Genomic DNA, 18,538 nt, shown 5'->3' with positions numbered 1-18,538 from the left:
CTCTACCAGCAGGGCCCTCTGGGGACACAGGTTTGGTCTGAACGGTCTACTCACCTGCCTCAAGGAAGGACTTTCAAATTTCCCCACCTTCCCCACCCAGAAGTCTGTTCTCGAGCATCTTTTGACTTTCGATGGCACTTCCAACATCCCAATACCCCCATCATGCCCCATCTTGAACGACAGTTATTTTACAAATATTTTCTCTCTTTCTAGAATTATGAACTCCTCGAAGGCTGCTCTGAGCACGTCTGTACCGATCTCCATGTCCTTGCTTAGTCACACTAAGCTCACGACTTGGATCCCTCTATTCAATAATCTAGCTAAGCCCGGCCGGGCGTGGCTCAGCGGTTGAGCATCAGCCTAGGATCCAGGCCATCGGGGTTCGATTCCTGGTCAGGGCACATGCCCAGGTTGCTGGCTCGATCAATGACTCTCTCATCATTGATGTTTCTATCTCTCTCTCCCTCTCCTCTCCTCTCCTCTCTCTGAGATCAATAAAAATATATTTAAAAAAAATCTAGCTAAGAACTGCACTCTTTCCCTTCCAAAATCAGACGAACACCACGATTTCAACGTGCAGAAGTAGCGTTCAGCTCCTAATACATTGCTCTGGGGGGGGTGTGACAGAGCAAACCTTTGGTACACTAAAACTTTTGCTACTCCTGCGACACTATTTCTTCTCAAGGATGGACTTAGGCAGGTCCGCAAGGCCTACGGATGTGCCCACCGTCCAAGGGCTTCGCTGCCACTGGAGAGCCAGCATTGGGTTTTGGCAGCTCAGGGGACGTGGACGTGCCCTTCTCTTCCTGTCACAGGACTGTGGCTGCCTCCTTGCCCTCAACCGGGAAACTGTAGGAAAGAGAGACGGTTGCAGTTTCTGGAAGGGAGTAGGACAGTCCTTTTGTTTCAGAACTGGCCGGGGAACTGTTGGGAAATGATGACACGGTCAGCTCTTATCTTCGGGGTGGCTGAAAAATGAGAGGAGGCCGTGGTTTTGCAATACCTAAGAGGGGTTTCCAGAGAGTTCTTATCATCTGTGAGGATTGGGGCAGCTGGGAAACGTCGGGCCCGGGGGATCTCTGCGATGTGTGTTTGGGGAGGGAAGTTGGAAGCGTGTTCATTGCCGCAAAGGTCTGGGAAGGGCGCTTTCCCATCGGAAGGGGCAGGACAGCGGCCGGGGTGGCAAAGCAGGAATGGAAATGGCCTTTCTCATGGGGGGGGGGGGGAGCGGCGGAGTTGCAACAGCCGGGAAGACCCAGAACCGGGGATTTTAAAGAGGAAAATAAATCAGGACCGGAGGGCAGGGTGGGGAGGTGCAGGCCGGGTAGCTCAGCCTGACTTGCACGGCATCTGTTTGTATTTTTATTTGATTTTTAATTTATTGATTTGAGAGAGAGCGAGAGGGGAAGGGAGGCGCGCGCACACACACACACACACACGAGGGGGGGATTTGTTTCTCCACTTATTTAGGCATCACCGATTGATTCTTGCGTGTGCCCTGACCAGGGATCAAACCCGCAACCTTGGCGTGTTGAGATGATGCACCAGTCAGCTCAGCTCAGCTGCCCTGCCAGGGCACAGCATCTGTTTCTAACATCAGCAGTGACCCCAGCCTCTCCTCTCTAGGAAGCTCTGGGTGCAAAGTTACCTGTCACCCCTCCAAGGGCCCCCTCGGCCTTTGCATTTTCCTCTGGGAACTTACATAAACAAACGCAGTCTGTCTCTTTTGGAATTACCCTGCAGGACCAATTCAGTTTGTTAAAAATGTTAAAATACCTGTAAGCAGCACTTGTGAAAGATGATACCCATAGTAAACATAAATATTAGAGACGTAGATCGTGTACAGTGGCGCTTCATGATGGGGAAAAGTTTTGTGTAAACAGGATTTTGGTGAATGAAGTCATATTTAAATTTTGCCATAAGAGCACTTCAGGAGTGTCCCTTGGGTGGGCAGTGTGTGCCCTCCTGCTGTAGCTGAGCCTTGATTGCTGTTGGCATGTCCCTGTGTGCCGTTGACCCTCAAGCTGATGAGTGAGGACTGCCCACAACCACAGCGGATGAGCTATGGTGCCCACCGGGACCGCCGTTGGGTGTGCCTTTTGTGGAGCTCATTGAGTGGCGTTCTGTTGTGGTCTGAAGCCAGGCACTGGACTCTCTGGTCACACCCACTACCTCAAGATGACCCTGAAAGTCAAGAAACCTAAGAGGACAACCTGAAGGTTGGGTCTGGACCTTGTTCAGTCAGTAGAAGATAGAATTTTTGATTCTGGAAATTCTGAAGGTTGAGGTCAGCGGAAAAACTGGAACTCTTGGGAATGCTTCTAGAATAAAGTCACAGTTGCTCCTGAGAAACAGTTCTCTAAACGATGTTTGAAATGTCTTACCAAGAAATACCTTCAGAAGAACAGTCTCCATGGTTGGCTTTGTGTGGCTGCACCTCACAAGGAGATGTATGAACCTCGTTACCCCCAGGTTAGTCAAGAGGAAAAAGGGTCTAGTCTGAGGACCAGGGGAAGCCTCTTCATAGGCTTTGCTCACTGATAAAATAAATGAGTGTACAAGAGAAAGAAACATCTGCAAATGCACTTTTAGTTTATCAGTGAATAAAAACCATAAGGCTCTGTGGAGCCAGGCATGGGGTGTGTTAGCTCTAGGCTTCTTGGGGGGGCTCCTATGCAGTCCAGTTTCAACCGCTGACTCTGCCGGGTCTGGGCCACCTGTTAGGGGCTACATGGCAATCGTGGTTGGCTTCTGCTTGTGCTGGGCCCAGAGGCACGTGACAGAGGCCACACTGCGAACCGAGGCCAGCTGCCACTCAGCAAGAGGCACAGGGCACCCCAAGGCCAGCATTGCCTGGCCTGGGGCCTGTGAGCCTTTGAGAGGTTTTAGGGAAGTCTGCATGTGCCGAGGCCCCTGCCTGTGAGGACCAGGCCCTGAAAGAGACTCGGGTGGTGCATGAGTTGGGAGAGGTGGGTCTTAGGTTGCCACCAGGGTGGGGGAAATGGTGTTCACCAGGCTAATGCAGATTCTGATGTGGTGCCCTCCCCTGCCTGCAGGCTGTGTGGCGGGGGGGGCTCAACCCAGGAACCATGGCAGCTGCCCCTCCAGCCCTCGTCCTGAAGCCACACAAGTCAGTTTCTCCCCATATGTCCCTGGTGCCCTTCCAGCTGCTGTCCCTTTGCTGGGGCTCAGGGTGAGTGTGAGCGAGTGAGTGTGTGTGTGTGGCCACCTGGGTTTCCAGCAGATCTCCGTCTCATCTGGACAGAATCCCCGCTGATTTTCAGTGACAGCTGTTGTGGGGACTCATCTTCCTGGCATGCCTGGGGAGCCTGGTTGGGGCTGGGACCCCTCGTTCCTAAGTGGGGGACCTCCACAGAGGAAATATCTCTCCCGATTCCCATCTAACACACTTGGGTGTGGGACCAGCTCATTTAGTATCTCCGCCCCTTCTTTATATCTTTAGTTACAGATGTTCCATCCAGCTAGTCAATTTTATAATTTTGTGATATTTTCCATGAGCACAGAAATGTACTTCACGTGGCAATAAACTCCCTGTGTGTTACTGCTCCAGGCTTGTGTCCTCACTAACACAGGAATTCACATCAATTCTATTTCATGTGACTTCCTCCAAAGATTTATGGTGCATTTATGACTGACTGTGTATGCCGCATATATTCCTGACAGGAGAGGACTTGCGTTTTGACCCGGTGCAGCTGAGGCCGCCAAACCCTCTCTAGCAATACTACGTGTCCTACGATGGAAAGAATTGCCACAGGCTAGCTGATGGCTCTGTCCATCTCAGACACTGTTACTCCTTTGCCACTGGGACCCTTCTTGTGTGGGAACATAGGACAGTTCAGGTGGACACCAGTGTGACTCCACGGAGGGTAGCAGGCCTGTCACTGGTACCCATCCTTCCATCTGGATGGGTGGCCGCAATGTAACTCCACATGGGAACTGGAAACCACATAATCACATCCCATCACTGTCAGGGCTAGAGAGAAGCCAGCCAAGCGCCTGAGGCTCAAAACTTTAAGAGGTGCTCATTCCCAGGGTCAGGCGAGTGCACAGTTGGCCCCCTTACATTTTTCTGCCATGGCATCTCCCTTACCTCACCCTAGTTCCTGGCTCGGTATCCATTAAACCTTGAGGAAATGCCTCCCCAGCTTCACTTTCCTTGGCTGATCCCTAAAATAAACATGGCCACTTCAAAGCCACTCTAATAGTTAGAGTGGAAAAAAACTGTGGACTTAACCGGTGGTGATTAAACTATATTATTTTGCCAAATTTGCAGAACATAACCACATGTTCACATTGCTAAGGCCCTCGGGGCCTTGGAAGGGATTCTTTGCAGGTGAGGAGCTCTGGATTCAAGCATCTAGCCCAGGGGGAGGGGAACCTTTTATCTGCCAAGGGCCGTTTGGATTTTTATAACATCATTCGAGGGCCATACAAAATTATCAACTTAAAAATTAGCTGTGAAAAAAGCTCCTGGATTTACTGAATTTCGAGTCCTGACTGAGGGTGCCTTGGCAGGGCCAGGCCAAAGGATTTTGAGGACTGTATCCAGCCCTCAGGCCTGACGTTCCCCACCCCTGATCTAGCCTCTAGATAAACCCACCTCTGCATTCTGACCGTGGCTGTACTTCCAAGTCTGAGTTTATCACAAGGGCTGATCTTTGCTTTCACGTTGATTAAGAGCACAGGCTCCGGAGCTGGGCTGTTTGGGTCTGGACTTGGCAGTGCCACTTACTAGCCTGTGGGAGCTGAGCATTTTATTTAACAGCTCTGTGCCTCGGATCTTATACCCACAGGATGGTATGTTAAGATTAGATGAATTAGTTCATGCGGAGTGCTTACAGTGTGTCTGGCACATGATAAAAGCTCACTACTTATTAGCTATTGTCATTTGTATTACCAGTTGCAGTACCAGTAACTGTGTTGGTTGTAGGTGCCTCTTCTCACACACCCTAAACCCCCAAGAGAGGCTCCCCTGTTTTCTGAATGGACTGTTGACACTGTAAGAGAAGGGAGACAGGAAATTGTCAAAGAAAAATGGATTTTTTTTCCAGATAATACTGTCACCAAATTGCAGTTAAGTAAATGAAGGAATTGGGGCCATAAAGAAATCTGCTGTTTCATGGCGTGTGAAGGAGGAAGTCCCATGAGCATTAACAATGGGCCTGCCATCCTTTTGCTCCCAAATGAAAAAAGAATACAGTATTTTAGAAGAAAAAAAAAAATCATACTATGTTTTAACAAAAACATGCACGATGGAGTTTTAAAAAATAAAATTAAAAGTTGCCTGTTAATTCAGTTTCCTTCAGACCACATGTTCCCAAAAGACACTTCATTGTCTCCCTTGAGTGGAGCGCTGTGGCCGGCCAGGGGCCCCACGTCACAGGCTCCGCGGGAGAAGGGGGAGTGGGGCGCAGGGGGGAGTGGGGCGCAGCGAGGAAGTGGGGCGCAGCGGGGAGAGGGGCGCAGGGGGGAGTGGGGCGCAGGGGGAAGTGGGGCGCAGCGGGGAGAGGGGCGCAGGGGGGAGTGGGGAGCAGGGGGAAGTGGGGCGCAGCGGCGAGTGGGGCGCAGCGGGGAGCGGGGCGCAGCGGGGAGCCGGGCGCAGCGGGGAGCGGGGCGCAGCGGGGAGCGCGGCGCAGGGCGCTGCGAACAGGAGGAAACCCAGGCTTCTCGCCCACGTGGGCGCGGTGGTGCCAGCCGCCCGGGTCGGCCTGGCGGCGGTGTCACTCTCAGGCGCTGGGGAGGCTGCTGCTCCGGGGCAGCGCGGCCCCTCCAGGCGCCACACCTCCGAGCGGGGCTCGCGGGGAGGGGGCGGCCCCCGCGGCGGGTGTCCCGAGCCCCCGGAGCCCGCGCCCACGTTCCCCGCTCGCCCGGCGTGGCGCCGCCTCCGGCGCGGGTGCAGGGCCCCGGCGCGCAGGCTGGGGGCGCTGTGGCCTCGGCGCCGGGACCCAGCGGCCCGGCCGGACCCGCCTCCTTTTCCTCCCCGCCCGCCCCCCACGCGTCGTGTCGCCGGAAAGCCGGGAGGAGACAGAGCGCTCGGGCTCCGCGGCGCACGGCCTCAGTCCTCGGATCGCGCGGAGCAGAGCCGGTGGCGCCGCCGGGAGCGCAGAGCTACGACCCCCCCCCCCGGCCGCCTTTGTCTGGGAGCCGCGCGGCCTGAACCGCGGCTCTGCGGGGCCGGGGACGCGCCCGCCGCGGCCGGTGACAGCGTCTCCCTCCCGGGGGGCTCCGGGACCGAGGGGCGGCTGCGCCGGGCCCTGCTCGCCCGCACACCCGAGAGCGCGCACCGATGCCCCCGCAGCAGGGGGACCCCGCATTCCCGGGCCGCTGCGAGGCGCCGCCTGTGCCTCCGCGCCGGGAGCGCGGGGGGCGCGGGGGGCGCGGGCCCGGGGCGCCGGGGGCCCGGGGGCGCGCGGGCGGCGCCGAGGGGCGCGGCATCAAGTGCGTGCTGGTCGGCGACGGCGCCGTGGGCAAGACGAGCCTGGTGGTGAGCTACACCACCAACGGCTACCCCACCGAGTACATCCCCACCGCCTTCGACAACTTCTCGGGTGAGCCGGCCGGGGCGCGGGGGCTGGCGGGGCGCGCGCGGGGGCGCCGTCCGCGGGCGCGGTGCTGACCGACCGGGCGCCCGGAGGAGGGAGAGCGGCGCGGGGGGCGCGGGGACCCCAGGGGGCTGCAGGGCCCCAGGAATCGGACCAAGCGCGCGCGGAGTGCGGGACCGTCCCCCGGCCGTGGGGACCCGGCGGGCGCGGAGAGAATGGGGAGCCCTGAAACCGGAGCCTGGAGAGAGAGGGCGGGAGCGGGAGTCGGAGCCTGCCCCGGAGAGAAACGAGCCGGAATCAAACAGGTCGCCCGCAGGTGGCCGGTCCGGTTGCTGCGCAGAGTTGCGCAGGTGGACGCTGCGGGGCCGCGGCCGAGCCTCCCCGGGTCGGGGGCGCGCAGGTGCCGTTACCTGCGGCCCCAGCGCGGGTCCCGTCCGCTCCGCGGCCCCTCGCCAAGGGGCGTCCCCACTTCAAAGCGCTGCGGAGACGGCGAAAGATGGTCGATTTAAGTGCAAATAGCACTAGCGGCCTGGCGAGGGCTTAGGTTTGGATTAAGCCCGGAGAGGAAACGCGGTGTCTTTCTTCGGGGATCCCCCTGCCCTTGCCCGGGCCGCCCCCACTTCCACCCCCACCCCCCCACTGGCGGGTTTTGATCCTTAGTATCTTTTCGCTCTCTCTTTAAGCTACTTAAAGCTTTTGTATGGGGTGCTATTGTTATTTGGTTTGCTAGACATAAAGATAAAGGGATTCTTTACCTTGATTTTCCAGGTCTTTTTGAAATTGAGGGAAAAGTTAAAATCCCCAGAAGCTAGTGTGAAACACTCTCTCGTTCTTAAAAAAAAATAAAATAAAAAAATAAAAATGCTTCTTGACCTCTTAGAAAATCATGATGGCAAGGGCTTGCTTTCTTCCATCTCCAAGGTCCCCTTGACAAACTGCTGTGCCAATGGGTTTCCCACCTTCCCAACTAAATGGCACTGTTTTTTTCCTGTTTTTGTTGTTGCTGTTCCATTAACTAATATAAATATTTGTAAACAATCTAGAAAGTTATATTGGGACAGAACTGAGTGCTTAAGTCTTGTAGAAAGAACCCTCCAAGCCTGGCCCCATGCAGGTCCCTCCCCAGAGGCCCCACCCCCGTGGAAAGGTGGGCAGCTTTCCTTTCCTTTCCTTTTCTCCTTTGAATGCTCCCTTGGAGCTGGCGCGGAGAGATAAGCAGTGGCTTCTTTTATAAACAGGACAATGCAGGCAGCCAGTGTTTGCACATCGCAAAACAAGCTACACTTTTAGGATAAACCCCGATGTCTCTGACCGTTTCCCAAGGGAAAACAGTTCTTTGTGAGGCTTTCCGCTGATTTAGAGCTGCAAGGTTGGCGCCCTCCACCACCTACCCTGCAGTGTTGTTTTTAGGTCTTTTGAAACTGGAGTGAGAGGCAAATAAATCTTCGGAACCAGGAGGACAGCACAGCCCTCCTGGGGTGCCCTCAAAGGCTCAGGGGGTTGCTGCCTCGTCTGTGGCAGTGGATGGAATTGTCAGCCCGGCAGGGTGGGTTACAAAAGTGACTTGCGGGCCTCTTGTTTTAAGGAAGCCTTTAATTCATTAGGGGACCCAGAGTAGGCGCTGAAGGGGTTGAGAGAATGGGGGTACAGGCTAAAACTATTACTCTTCAGCAAGTGTTACGAGGCACCCCCTGATGGTCATTTTGGTCTTGTTTTTAGCTGTGGTATCCGTGGATGGGCGGCCTGTGAGACTCCAGCTGTGCGACACCGCGGGACAGGTCAGTATCACGTGGTTGCCCAGTGCTGGGAAAAGAGACGACCTTTTAAAGGCCTACAAATAACCTTCCTCAATAATTGAGCAATTCTGCAGCCTCATGAAGGAGCCCCACCCCTGCTGTTGGCCCCTCGCAGAGGCTGGGGTGCAGGAAACCGCTCTACACCAATAAAGTGGGGTGTGGCCAGCTCTGCGTGGGCAGGATGGGAAAACAGGGTGAAAAACAGCTCTTATCTCGAAGGAGTTTTTGATCTTATTTACTTTCTGGTTTTTATTAAAAGCTATCAATGATGCTTTGTAATCATTTCTCAAAGTAAGTTGTTAATATCTTAGAATCGATTTATTAGAGGTCAGCAAGCTACATGTTTAAGAAATGTACTGAAGTAAAAGATGGTGTTTATGTCAGTAAGTGTGACTATGTCCCTTCCTAAGCTGTGGTTTGGCTCTAGGGCCACTGTGGCCCTTGGAAGCAGAGATGCAGTGGTTGGAGCCGCCCTGAGCTGGAGACAGACTGACCTGGACTCAGTCTTTCAAATCCTGAACATTTATTCTTGTCTTGAGGGCCAGGCACTTGGGTGAGACAGTCGGGGAGTGACAGAGAGGATACAGGTGTGAGGTCCCCCTTGGGACCTTCTCAAGAGCTCCAGGGGCTGGTAATCACCAGTCCCCCCTTGGCACAGTGCTCAAGTCGCTGAAGTTTCTGTTCTCTTGGAACCTAGGGTGCCATCTCTTGAGTTTGCCGATATGACAGTTAATAAATGTGTAGGTTATTACAAGTACTCGAGGGCCAGTACCTGCTTGGGTTAGGGAAAATGCTGGGGGCTACTTCGTAGGCAGGAAAGGTGCTTACTTCGCTTTCTGAGGTGTTGCCACATGACCATTTGCTTTTAAGACTTTGGCTCCCAGTGTGTCCAGTGCCTCCAGCAAGCCGGGGCTTCCAGGTCGCTCACCTCCTCTGGGACGGCCAGTTCAGACTCTCTTTTTCAAACTCAAGGACACACCCACTGGGCAACCTCACCCCCCAGCTCCCCAGCTGAACCCCCGTTTGGCCACTGTGGCATGTGTGGTAAGCCAGCCTCTTCTGTTCTGGCCTCACCGACCCCTGGAGCACCCAGCTTCCCAGGGGCAGAAGTAAACCAAACAGAGTCTGCATTTTATTACCTGTGGGGAGAAAAAAATTCCAAGAACCCGGGCTCTTCTGATACTTAATTTTCTGAACGTCTTGCTGGTATTTATCATTAAAGTTTAATTGCTTTTTATAAAGTGAGAATGTTTTTCCTACTACAGCTCAGATTTTCTGAATTAAAATGAGGGCAGAGTGGGACCTCAATAAATAGTGACCTCCCTGCTGAAGTAAGAAGAGGCAGCTTAAGAGCCTGAGGATGGGACGAGAGACCGAAAGGCTGGGTTATCAGGGAGCCTTTAAGGGCAGAGCAAGCGGGTCATGCCCGCCCCACCCACCACGCGTGATGTGTTGTGTCTCCTGGGCCCAGGCTTACACCTGGTGCCTGCACAGTGCCCGGCACCTGCTAGGTTTAATCAGGATGAATGAGTGGAGCCTGAGGTTCTGGGTGCATGGGCCCCTCAACATGCAGTCTGCAGGGAAGACAAGCCAGTTAGTGGAACTTGTGAAAGAAACCATGAAGTTGCATAAATGGGAAAGTGATGTGGGCTCGAGGTGCAGGAAGGGTGGATCCCGGAGGAAAACCTCAGCAGTTTTGAAAGAGGAATAGGGCTTTTACCAGGAAAAAAACCCCAAAAACAAACAAAAACTTTGTAGAAACGATCCTGAATTATCAAGGAAGAGTTTGATTTTTTCTTATCATGGTCTTTTTAAAAGTCAGAGAAACACGAGAATCGTTTTAGAAATGTTTTCATGAAAGACATATTTAGGGAACAAAGGGTTTGGGTGCTAAGTTGGTAAGCTTTGGTTTATTTGGAATTTATTCTTCCCATCTCCCAGCAATGTTTTTATTGAGATTTGTTATGTTTCTTGTCTGATGTACTGGTTAGGAAAGTGTATCTGACTATGTAACGAATGAGGCTGTTTATCTAAAGATTTGTAGAAACCCAACTGTAAAAACTGTGAAAAATGCACAGCTGGTAAGGTGAAGTCAGTTTTTTCCTGCCCCCCAGTTATCAATTAGTATTGGTTTTGACTGTTAGCAAAGCTGGTCAGGGCGATTGGCCTTTTCTAGCCACCCTACCCCACAGCTGATCAACTACCTTTTAAGGAACTTGATTTGTCTCCTGCCCTGTTTGCTCAGTGTTGACTCAGCAAAGGAACTCCCCTCCTCCAGGCAGTCCTCATGATAGCCTCGTGGATTTACAGTGACTCAAGCCATCTGCACTTCCAACTGCGGCATATTGTGAGCACAGGTAGCCATAACCTGGGACCCCAAAGCAGGCTTCATGTAGAAGCTCAAGAATACTTCTCTGCTGGCCAGAGAAATCGCTAGAAATTGCTTCTTGTGCCCTTGGGTTTTCTTGTTAGGGATGCTAGGTGGGTATGTAAGATGTTAAAAGGAGTCTTTAACACCAGACTCACAGTCTTACTCAAGTGAAAATTGATCAGAGACTGAGGACTTCGGGAAACCTGCTTTTGGCACCACTGAAATAAGACTAGTTCATTGTAGCATTGCCAACAAGAGCTGAAAATCCTCCAGCCTTTTGACCCAGGAGGCACGTGGAAAAATCTTTATACGAAAAAAATAAATAAATAGATCGGAGCTTGACTGACACTACTATCCAGCTGCCTGCCTGCCCAACCCTGCCCTTGAACCAGATCCTCCCCGCAGACCTGGCGAAGTCTACAGACTGCTGGACCTCAGGGCGCATTTCCTTGAGGGTACATTCCCATTGGCCTCATCGCACATATGCGCGTGTTGCATTTATTTCAGCAAATAGCTAAGGTTTCTGGTCAGCTAGTGAGCAGGAGGGTTTAATTTCTGCTTTGCTTCTCAAACCCCTTAGCCAGAATCTCAAGAGGTCTGGGGAGCCAGATTTCCAAAGCCCTGTTCCAGGCCCGGCCCGTGTGCCTGCCTTTCTTTTTCTTGGTAATGCAACTCCAGATTCCAGGGCACAGCCAAGGGTGAGTGCCTCCCAGCAGCCAAGTGCGCTGCCTGAGGGAGCTGACCTCACACCGGCTCAGTTTTATGCTTCTGCCTTTGAGGCCCCTGAGAACAGAGGGAGTGTTTCATTAACAGGTCTTCAGAGCTGGGCCCGTCGTGGTTGAGTTTCTGTGTTTAATCTTCCAGCACAAAGTTGCCACTGAGAAACCCAAGTCGTCCTCTCTTGACTTTGGCTTATAGAAGACTGACGAGGGGCAGTGGCGTTCTGAAATGCCATCGTCACTCCTGATCAAGTTGGCCGGCCGACTTTAATATTGTTAGGTGGCCGTCGCCCCGCAATTGAAACACAGAACCTCAAACAAAGAAAGCGCATTCAGATAAAACACATCCAGGTTTCCTTTGTTCCTAGAAAAATGGGTGCAGAATAATATGCGTGTGAATAGTAGTCTGTGAATAGAGTGTGCCAGTTAGTAACAAAAATGGATGGCACTGGACTTCTCCTTGCCACTGGGAGGTTATGTGTCACGTTACACCTGAGGATCGCTGGCGCCCAAGGGTAGAAATTTTAAGTAGGAATGAAATGATGTAAATATTTGCAGTGATAGTCGAGTGGGAGCTTTCAATGAGCTGAATAGAGTACTGAGGGGACTATAGGGTGTGAGATATAAAAATACCCTGATTCGGGGAGAGATACTTTTATGAGAGCTGAGGCCATGTCTGTCTGTTCGCAGCCGAACCCCCTGGCCCTGCACGGTGCCTGGTGTCCCGCATGGGCTCTGTTAACTGGGCGACTGCAGTGGCATGATGGCTGCTTCATGTAACCAGCTCTTAACTTATTCTGTCCGGGTCTCTGTACCGTAAGGGTAGGTGGGTCTGCCTTTCTCTGGCCCTTTATCTTCCCAAAGCACGGCGTGTGGAGGCCCTTAGTGTTGGCAGAGAGACAGGGCAAAGGACGTAAGAGAAAGGGAAGGAAGGAGGGGAACAGAGAGGGTAAAACGAGGAAAGAGGTGCATCCAGCAAGAACGAGAATGTATTGACCAGTGTTGTAAATGACGTTGAGAGGGGTAGGTTCTGGGAGTTGCCGAAGAGAGTTGCCCGACGAGGTCCTCAGCTTCAGTGCTGGGCCTGTCCTCGTGTCTGACTGCCTTTCCTTTCTGCGCTGTGTGTGCCCTGCCCTGGTGTGCACAGGGCAGATGGCATGAAATGGGCATGACTCACAGCTGCCAGGAGGATGGGCAGGGCTGGATTGGCAAAGAGAGGAGCTGTGCTGATAGACTGGGGCTCCCTTGAGGACCAGCATGGATGCTGTCCACGTTTTAGAAGAGTAGCCGAGTTACTCTAACCTGAAGGCTAAAGTAAATTTGATTTCTAAAATCCATCTAACTCAAGTGCTCTTTCTATGGTAAGTGACAAGGAGGTCGTGAGCGCTGATGAAGACGTTGAACAGATTTCGTGCATCCGGGAGCGGGGACCCCACTTAGGGGAGCAGCAGGCTCCTTTCTAAGACATGGGCTTTTATTTCTGTAACCGTTGGGTTGTAGTGTGTGCCAGACCCTGTAGGAAAAATGTTAAGGCGGCCTTTTTACCCATGGGGTGGATTTAGAAAACAACTTTGGCCCGGCCGGGCGTGGCTCAGCGGTTGAGCACTGACCTAGGATCCAGGAGATCGCGGTTCGATTCCCGGTCAGGCCACATGCCCGGGTTGCAGGCCCACAGCCGATCAACGACTCTCATCATTGATGTTTCTATCTCTCTCTCCCTCTCCCTCCCTCTCTCTGAAATCAATAAAGACATATTAAAAATAAATAAAAATAACTTTGGTGCTTTGGTTGCAGGATGAGTTTGACAGACTGAGGCCCCTGTGCTACACCAACACGGACATCTTCCTGCTGTGCTTCAGCGTGGTCAGCCCCTCGTCCTTCCAGAACGTCACCGAGAAGTGGGTGCCCGAGATCCGGTGCCACTGCCCCAAAGCCCCCATCATCCTCGTGGGAACTCAGTCGGATCTCAGAGAAGATGTCAAGGTCCTCATCGAGCTGGACAAGTGCAAGGAGAAACCGGTGCCTGAAGACGCGGCGAAGTTGTGTGCGGAGGAGATCAAAGCCGCCTCCTACATCGAGTGCTCGGCCTTGACTCAGAAAAACCTCAAAGAGGTCTTTGACGCGGCCATCGTCGCCGGCATTCAATACTCGGACACGCAGCAACAGCCAAAGAAATCCAAAAGCAGGACTCCAGACAAAATGAAAAACCTCTCCAAGTCCTGGTGGAAGAAGTATTGCTGTTTCGTATGATGCTGGCAAGAAACCCAGAGAGACCTTTCAAATGAAATCGATATTAGAGGCTATATTAGCTGCAAAGACTCCTTTTACTGTGTGCGACCTGTGTAGAGGATGCGTGTGCCTGTTCTAGGAGGGCTTCTCTCCTCCTTACGTATTCTTTCCTGCCTTTGATTCTCTTGGTTTTTGTCTGAGCTTAGGGATGACTCACGCAATGTATGTTTGAAGTAAGTTAAGCATTTTTCAGAACTTGGGGCAATTTTGCTGCGTTGTGCCGCGCAGAAGGAAATGGTGTGGTCCCCCGTCCCTTGATCGAGGGCTGCCCCACGCACAGCGCATTGTACGCAGGCCAGCTCCGGTGATAGCAAGTCCCAGCTTTGAAACTCCTTAGATGTTATACTTTTTTCAAGGAGCAAAAGTCAAAGAAAATGGGAGACTACTGTCTGCAAAGCCTCAAACCTCTCGCTATGCTAATGTTCAGTTGCTTAAGATTTAAAAACAACCAACACAACCATCCCACTAACTCTGTAGCACTGTGTAGGCCAAAAAGGAAGAATTGTTTAGTGGGATTTTTCATGCTTCCACGTTTGTGTTGATGTTGTGTAAACGGAGCCCAGACGTCACATGGACCGAAGTGAGTGTTAGTCAGGAACACTTACGTCTTCTTTAGGGTGTGATTCATCTTGGGATCAGGATGTGACATTAGCTGTTAGCACACACGCACCGAGCTGCCCAAGTCCCTGGCTGGGGGAGCTCGAGGGAGCACCTGTCTGAATTGATTTTTAACTTCCATGCTTAACCTGTCCCGTCTGCAGGGATGTGAACGCCCTTGACAGGCCTGCAGAAGATGTTTGTGGGACACAAGATGTACTTTTTTCATTTAAGTCAGCCAAACATACGTGCACACACGCACACGTGCACACACACGCACACACGTAGGTCTGCATGGCTGCATTCGTGCTGATTCAGATGCAGAAACAGCGAATGGGAAAAAGCGTGGCCACAAAAGCAGATCGAGGGAAGTGTGGTTTCCTCTTTTAGTTAACACTTTTGAACAGATCTCTTTTTTATTATACCCCAGATGTGATTTTAAGGGTACCTTAACACATTTTTGAGACCATCTTAAAACACGAACACCTCTCAAAGCCTGTTCTAAACTCTCTTAAACCAACCAGTTGGATCCTAAGTCTTTCAGGGAAATGACAGCCCCGAGCAGCGCTGTGTATCAGATGGGTCGGGGTGTCTGCTGTGACCCCCAGGAGCAGGGTGCGTGCGGGGACTACAGCTTCCTCCCTCAGCTGCATCCTCCCTCTTAGACAGAAACATCTCTATTCTTCAGGGTGGCAGTTTTTAGGGCTTAATTTTCTGGAGGATAATGTTGCCCCGCCGGGAGAGTAGGCTCACCCTTCGATGGGGAAGCTTCTGAGATGCCGAAAGCTATCCTCATGCATCAAATCGTAACGTCAGCCTCGTGGTGGCCGAAGCAGATTTACCCAAATCAGTTGAACGGGAAATTTCTGTAGAGACAGCGAATAGCAGAGTTTTACCTTCGGGTCCTGTGCTGTGTTCTTTATGTTTAAAAAAAGAGTAAAAGATTAGGTTATACTTTAGGCTAGGGGCTTCTTTGATTTCTGTTAGTAAATAAAATTAACGAACTTCTTTGTTTAAATACTAAAATACGTAGGCTGTTTATTTACTTTTCAATACATTAAAGCTGATATCATAATTTCCTAAAGTGTTTAGATATTAGCTGAATGAATAAAATTACTGTGCTTGTGGAAATGCCCCAAGCAGGCCTAATGGAGCGCAGTGTAAGCTTGTGCGCCTGGCTCACCTGTCTGTGGGAAGCCAGCTCCCCACACCAGGCTCTGCCTGCCTGGGGGTGTGGAGACGTGGGGGGCGGAGGAAGTTATTTGACTGGTAGGTAATTTTAAACAGTATTTTGTATTTAAGCAAATGGAATCCAATGCAAATTAATTTTAAGATAGAACACAAAACTGGAAAGAAGTTTCATGCATATGATAGCATGGGGGCCCACTCTTGGTCCCCCTGGGAGGGGCCTTCGGCACCCTCCGCCTTTAGGGCCACTGGTGGGAAGTGGTTACTAAAGATCACCTGTGTGGCCCAGTTCTGAGAGCTTTATACTCAAGTGGTTTATTTTGAACCCACATCGATACAACCTGTGCCATTAGTGCTAAAAATCTACAGGATTGACATCGAAATGCAACAGTTTTAACACATTGCTTCATTCTCTAGAACACCAAGGGGATGACTGACCGTACTTGAGGGGTTCCTCCATTTTTATTTCTTTGTGAAAATAGAGATTTGGACAGAAAATTTTAAAGTGTGTGCTTGAGTTCAATATAAAGTTGAATATCCTTCAGACCGCGCACGTTGTTAAACTTGAGGCTTGGCTCCGCACAGATTTTACGAGGGTCGTGCTTCAGAAAATGCCACTTGAGCTGATCCCTCCCGTCCAGGTGGCCAAAGTTTAAAAAGACAGTCTTCCCCGGCTGTTCCATCTCTGTACCATGCGTGTGGAAATGAACCTGCTGTGATGTTCCCCGGCTTGAGAGAAACCCCCAGGGATTGCACAGCCCAACGCGAGGGCAAGGGCTCCTCCCCAGACTGTCGTCACCTGGTGCCTTACCAGCAGCGTGTCCCTTCACGGGTCAAGTGTATCGACGGTGAGCAGAGCTGTCCTCGCAGAGGCTCTGAGTGACGCTGTACGAAATAAACGCTGACCTGTGCATAGACCTGAGCTTGCCTTTGCTGCGAAATGATTTCGTTGGGAGGGAATAAATGATCACGTCGAGGAGCAGGCTGGTCAGGAAGTGTCATGCCCCTTGCCTCCCACCCCCACCATAGGCATTTTGGGAATCCAGCCCAACCAGCATTAAATGCTATTCAATACGGGGCTTGGAGGATTCTGGGGTCACAGCCTGAAATGAGAGCTCTCTGGTTCTGCATCTGTGATGGAGGGTGGGCTGGTGTCCCCAGATAGTGGAAGGAGCACTGCTCTTGGAGCGGGGAGTCCAGGCTCAGAGGGGCACTTCGTGTGTGATGAGATGAGAGGTCTCTAGATCCGAGCCTCAGTTTCCCTGTGTGTAAACTGGGTTGCATATGTAAACATCTGCATATTCGAGGTGAATGTCCATGATCTCTAATGGCTGTGGAAGGGATTAGAAGTCAAGGGTGCCATGAGCCCCACCAGCGTTACAGTGAAGACCAGCAGGGCACAGGTGCCTCATCGCCAGTGCAGCTGGGAGGTGCCCAGGTTCTCGCAGTTTTCTCATCACGACACCCAGATGCAGCCCTTACATAAACCTGGGGCTCTTGGAAATGTGGCCCTGTGGACAGGACCGTTCTGAGGGGCCAGTTGTCATCTTTTCACCCTCCAGCCTCAAGGGGGTGGACCGTGCTCTTGGTCATCTTAGTAGACGATGGGCCATCCCCTTTATTTCCCACGGTGCCTCTGAGGCCAGGCTACGACTTAGCAGATCCACCGCACATTCAATCCCCATGCACTGGAACACTGCAGAGAGCAACCAAAACCCATCTGCTCATGCCCAAGTGCCCAAAGCCAGCTGCCCTCACTGGCCTCCACCGGGCAGCCTGATCCTAGCCCAGGGGACCTGGAAGTTTCTCCTCACCCAGCCCCAATCCTGCCTTCCCTGTCCCTCTAAAGGGGGTCAGAGAGTGCTGCATGGAGATGTTTATATGACCTGAAGGAGGTGAGGGAATGAGAAGTATGTGGGAGAAAGTTTTCTGAAAGGAATAGCAAGTGCAAAGGCCCTGAGGCAAAGGAATGTCTGGAGGCCAGTGTGGACTAGACAGAAGGAACACAGTGGAAGAGCAGGAGATGACAGAGAGGCAATGGTATTGGGCGAGGGCGTGGGGAATGCGTTCAGGGAGACCATGACATCAGGGAGGGAGGGATGGTGGCAATGGGGAGGAAGGGGAGGAGAGCCCTGGGCTTCTGAGTCAGGCTGTCTGAGCTTGAATCCCTGCTCTGCCTCTTACTGGTTGTGATTCCTTAAGCTACTTAACCTCTTAACCTCTCTGTGTCTACACTTTCAGACCTATAAAGGGAATAAGCATGGCACCTACCCCAGTGGGCCACCGGGGTTATAAAGTGCTTGAGCGACATAAGCGCTCAGCAAATGTCCACTCTGATTGGCCTTGTTGCTAGGTTCTGTTAATTTCTTTCCCAGCAGGACACCCAGCTGATCAACTTACAATTGGGCCCCAATGGCTCTCACCTTCAACTCCATCAAGTTTTATGAGGCATTTGCTTTTTATGGATAAGAGCACAGTCACTTTTTTCATTTCCACCCATTTTTATAAAATAAGAGCAAAATAATATAAATTACTCCAGGAAATGCACAGTCTGACTATGTAACAGATGCTGCTGTTTGAGCTGGTGGGACTGCCGGGGGAGCCTGCCCATTAGGACACCCTGTGTGCTAATCCACAGAGGGTGAAGACTGGATTTAGCAGACAAAGGTGGTTTGGGGAGTGAGGGCGAGGCAGCCAAGTGAGTATTGTGTGGAAGTCAAGGGGTCCTGCGTTTTCCAGCCTTCAGCCGGGGTGTCCCCTGACTTCTTTCGTGAAAGAAGTTCTTGCTTCAGATTAGCACCTTCTTGGTTTTGTGACTCTAGAGCCATTTTTCCAGGCATTGTTTATTAGTCTGAGTCACCCAGTCACAGCTGCCTCTGTCTCCCATATAAGGTGCAATCCTAACAGTAAAGCCCAGTCTTGATGAGACACAGTTTGCATGTGGTTGGGAGCCTGAGGTTTCTCTCTAAAAGGAAGACACATTGGAGCAGAATATCACATTCCCATCCATTCTCC

The 18,538-nt window shown here is 51.9% G+C and overlaps 1 protein-coding gene and 1 pseudogene across 1 annotated transcript; both read left to right on the top strand.

The window, feature by feature from the left end:
- Positions 1-2,178: 2,178 nt before the first annotated feature.
- Positions 2,179-2,541, top strand: LOC148090746 (ribosomal protein eL22-like 1 pseudogene; annotated as a pseudogene).
- A 3,733-nt stretch (positions 2,542-6,274) lies between these two features.
- On the top strand, positions 6,275-16,445 carry RHOU (ras homolog family member U). The gene is made up of 3 exons (XM_087828867.1): positions 6,275-6,569; positions 8,283-8,341; positions 13,244-16,445. Exons 1-3 carry the CDS (start codon positions 6,308-6,310, stop codon positions 13,697-13,699), a joined length of 777 nt encoding a protein of 258 aa, XP_087684993.1. The 5' UTR covers positions 6,275-6,307; the 3' UTR covers positions 13,700-16,445.
- Positions 16,446-18,538: the final 2,093 nt, after the last annotated feature.

The sequence above is a fragment of the Miniopterus natalensis genome, chromosome 21, assembly GCF_054644295.1.
Source record: "Miniopterus natalensis isolate mMinNat1 chromosome 21, mMinNat1.hap1, whole genome shotgun sequence".
Taxonomy (NCBI): Eukaryota; Metazoa; Chordata; class Mammalia; order Chiroptera; family Miniopteridae; genus Miniopterus; species Miniopterus natalensis.
Note: the sequence above shows the minus strand (reverse complement) of the source record. Positions and strands in the feature narration are given on the sequence as shown.

What these genes read in the sequence shown, in the direction of transcription:
- RHOU (XM_087828867.1), top strand. Translation starts at nt 6,308, where the DNA reads ATGCCCCCGCAGCAGGGGGACCCCGCATTCCCGGGCCGCTGCGAGGCG. An exon ending in CGCCTTCGACAACTTCTCGG is followed by an intron (nt 6,570 to 8,282) that starts GTGAGCCGGCCG and finishes TCTTGTTTTTAG; the next exon opens with CTGTGGTATCCGTGGATGGG. An exon ending in TGTGCGACACCGCGGGACAG is followed by an intron (nt 8,342 to 13,243) that starts GTCAGTATCACG and finishes CTTTGGTTGCAG; the next exon opens with GATGAGTTTGACAGACTGAG.